At 44.1% G+C, this 2,321-nt stretch overlaps 1 protein-coding gene across 1 annotated transcript in view; it reads right to left on the reverse strand.

Annotated features, from left to right (window-relative positions):
• tmprss2 (transmembrane serine protease 2) overlaps window positions 1-2,321 on the reverse strand; it is a 46,190-nt gene that overhangs the window by 5,652 nt on the left and 38,217 nt on the right. The window contains exons 8-10 of the mRNA XM_014021129.1: window positions 1,024-1,190; window positions 856-951; window positions 585-727 (exon numbers count right to left, since the gene is read on the reverse strand). Coding sequence (XP_013876583.1) covers window positions 585-727; window positions 856-951; window positions 1,024-1,190 — 406 coding nt within the window. The remainder of the gene's footprint in view (window positions 1-584; window positions 728-855; window positions 952-1,023; window positions 1,191-2,321) is intronic.

Consider the following 2,321-nt stretch of genomic DNA (forward strand, 5'->3'; position numbering starts at 1 on the left):
CAACGACTGAGACGGCTGGACGGGAGATCGAACCAGCGACCTTCTGGTTCCAGGACGACTCACCTAGCCACTCCGCCACAGCCACCCCACATTTATTATATTTAGTGTTCAAATGATTCTGTGGTAACAGTTTTTTTTATCTGCACAGGAACTGTCATTTTCATGTGAAACACTGGTCTGAAGTGTAATTATTCAAATGATGTCCTGATGCATCTCAGTAACCCAGGAAGAAAAAAAATCAAAAAGAAAAAACTAAGTAGGTCCTCTGGACAGGTTCTTCTTTGGTGAAAAGTTTTGTCTCCTCCAAGAGACTTCTTCAGTCTGATGAGTTTCAGGTGAAACTCAGACTTATAAGCACTGCCTCCACATGGACAAACAGGCTAGTCACATGCAAAAGAGGGCCATCGACTAACAATAGGCTTGATTGGCTCTATTGTTCATAGAGGGTCATGTGTCCCATCACCTGACCCGTGTCGTGTTATGCGAATGTAGTGAATGCAAGCGGGGGTTCAATGTCCCCTTGTATTCAAATGACAATTTGCCTTTTCCTGATGCAGAGACAGAAAGAGCAGAGTCAGATTTACCTGGCAGCTGTCCACACCTCCTTCCAGCTTTCCTGCACACAACATGCTCCGAGTGACAGCCCCATTCAACACACGAGGATCATTACAGGTCTGTCGGTCAAAAATGGTCACCTGAGCTTGATTTAGTACACGTGGTGATGGTCCTGAGAAAAGTGAACATGTTTACAACCATAGTTAAATATAAGTTAAGCATGACATGTTCTGTTTTATTACTAAAAGGGAATGCTTGGAAACTAATGATTTAAAAAAGAAAGTTGTAGTRTCAGCTCACCATGTGAGTACAGAGCTCCCCATCCTGTGATCCAGGCTGGACTCTCTGCAGGAATGTTCACCCCAGTGTTGGGGAGGCACACGGGTCTCACTGTGCCTGAGAGAGAAACGTGGATGAGTGTCTCAACGGGTCACATCAATGAGGTCCACTGAAGGAAGCAACACTTACTTGTAAAGGATAAAGGTGTGWTCAGCTTTAGAAGAGCCACATCATTGTCACTAGTTTCTGGATCATAGTTTTCATGAATAATGATTCTTTGTACGTCTTTATAAAGCATCATGYGTGATAAGCGCACATCACCGTAGTGTACCCTCCAGTTGGCAGGACTGGAGTATCTGCAGCAGAAAACAGAATGAAGACTAATKAGAAAACATGACACCTGCTGCTGGAAGGTGAGGGAAGATGATAATATTGTTGCCTTTGTCTGTGTGCTCATATGTCTTTCTGTTAGCAAAATATTCCATTGTAGAAATGAAGAAAACAAGGCCACAAATCCCCCATCTGCAGCTCGACTCTGTTCTTTATATAAATGGGTTCTGTTTACACAGATTTCCTTGTTGATAGACGGACAATAGATATTTTATTAGAAATGAGGTGTTTGTTTTAAAAAAAATCTGAAATAAAGCTGTCCTTTTCCATTATCATCTCAAAATTAAACAWGTGGCAGACCAAAACTTTAGCACTGATTAATTTACAACTCTAAAGTAATTGTGCCTTATGCTGACTATGGCTGACTCCTGATATTCACAAGTTAAAATGTTTGACCAACTAACTACATCTGTCCTTAACTAGCATTAAAATTAGGCTAGTTACCATYCACGAATGGTGACTTCTGGAGCAAAAAAGAGTAGGTGAGGTATAAAAATATAAACTCCCTTTCTCTGARATCTTTTCTTAGACATTTAAACTGTAGGAGTGATATGGCAGAAAAATACAACAATTTGCCAACCAGCCCYTGTCAAAAGCCAGCTTACTGTAAGTCAAAATGGTCCCCACATTTGGTGTGGTAGTAGCTGAGAGTCATTCAGCCATCCATCCATCTTTTTCCACATATCTGGGGTCGTGGGGGCAGCAGCCTGAGCAGAGAGGCCCAGACTTCCCTCTCCCCAGCCACTTGGGCCAGCTCATCTAGAGGAATCCCAAGGCGTTCCGATATCAGCTGAGAAACAGTCCCTCCAGCGTATCCTGGGTCTTCATCTGGGTCTCCTCCCAGTGGGATGTGCCTGGAAAACCTCACCAGAGAGGTGTCCAGGAGACACACATGTAGGCAAACTCCCATGCACCCCCCAGGGTGTAGAGTTGGTCCAGTGTTCTACGACCAGGATGAAAACCACACTGTTCTTCCTGAATCAAAGATTCAGCTATCCGACAGACCCTCCTCTCCAGAGGCCCTCAACAGACCTTTCCAGGGAGGCTCAGAAGTGTTATACCCCTTGTACTTGGAACACACTCTGTGCCGACCCCCC

The sequence above is a fragment of the Austrofundulus limnaeus genome, unplaced genomic scaffold, assembly GCF_001266775.1.
Source record: "Austrofundulus limnaeus strain Quisiro unplaced genomic scaffold, Austrofundulus_limnaeus-1.0 Scaffold279, whole genome shotgun sequence".
Taxonomy (NCBI): Eukaryota; Metazoa; Chordata; class Actinopteri; order Cyprinodontiformes; family Rivulidae; genus Austrofundulus; species Austrofundulus limnaeus.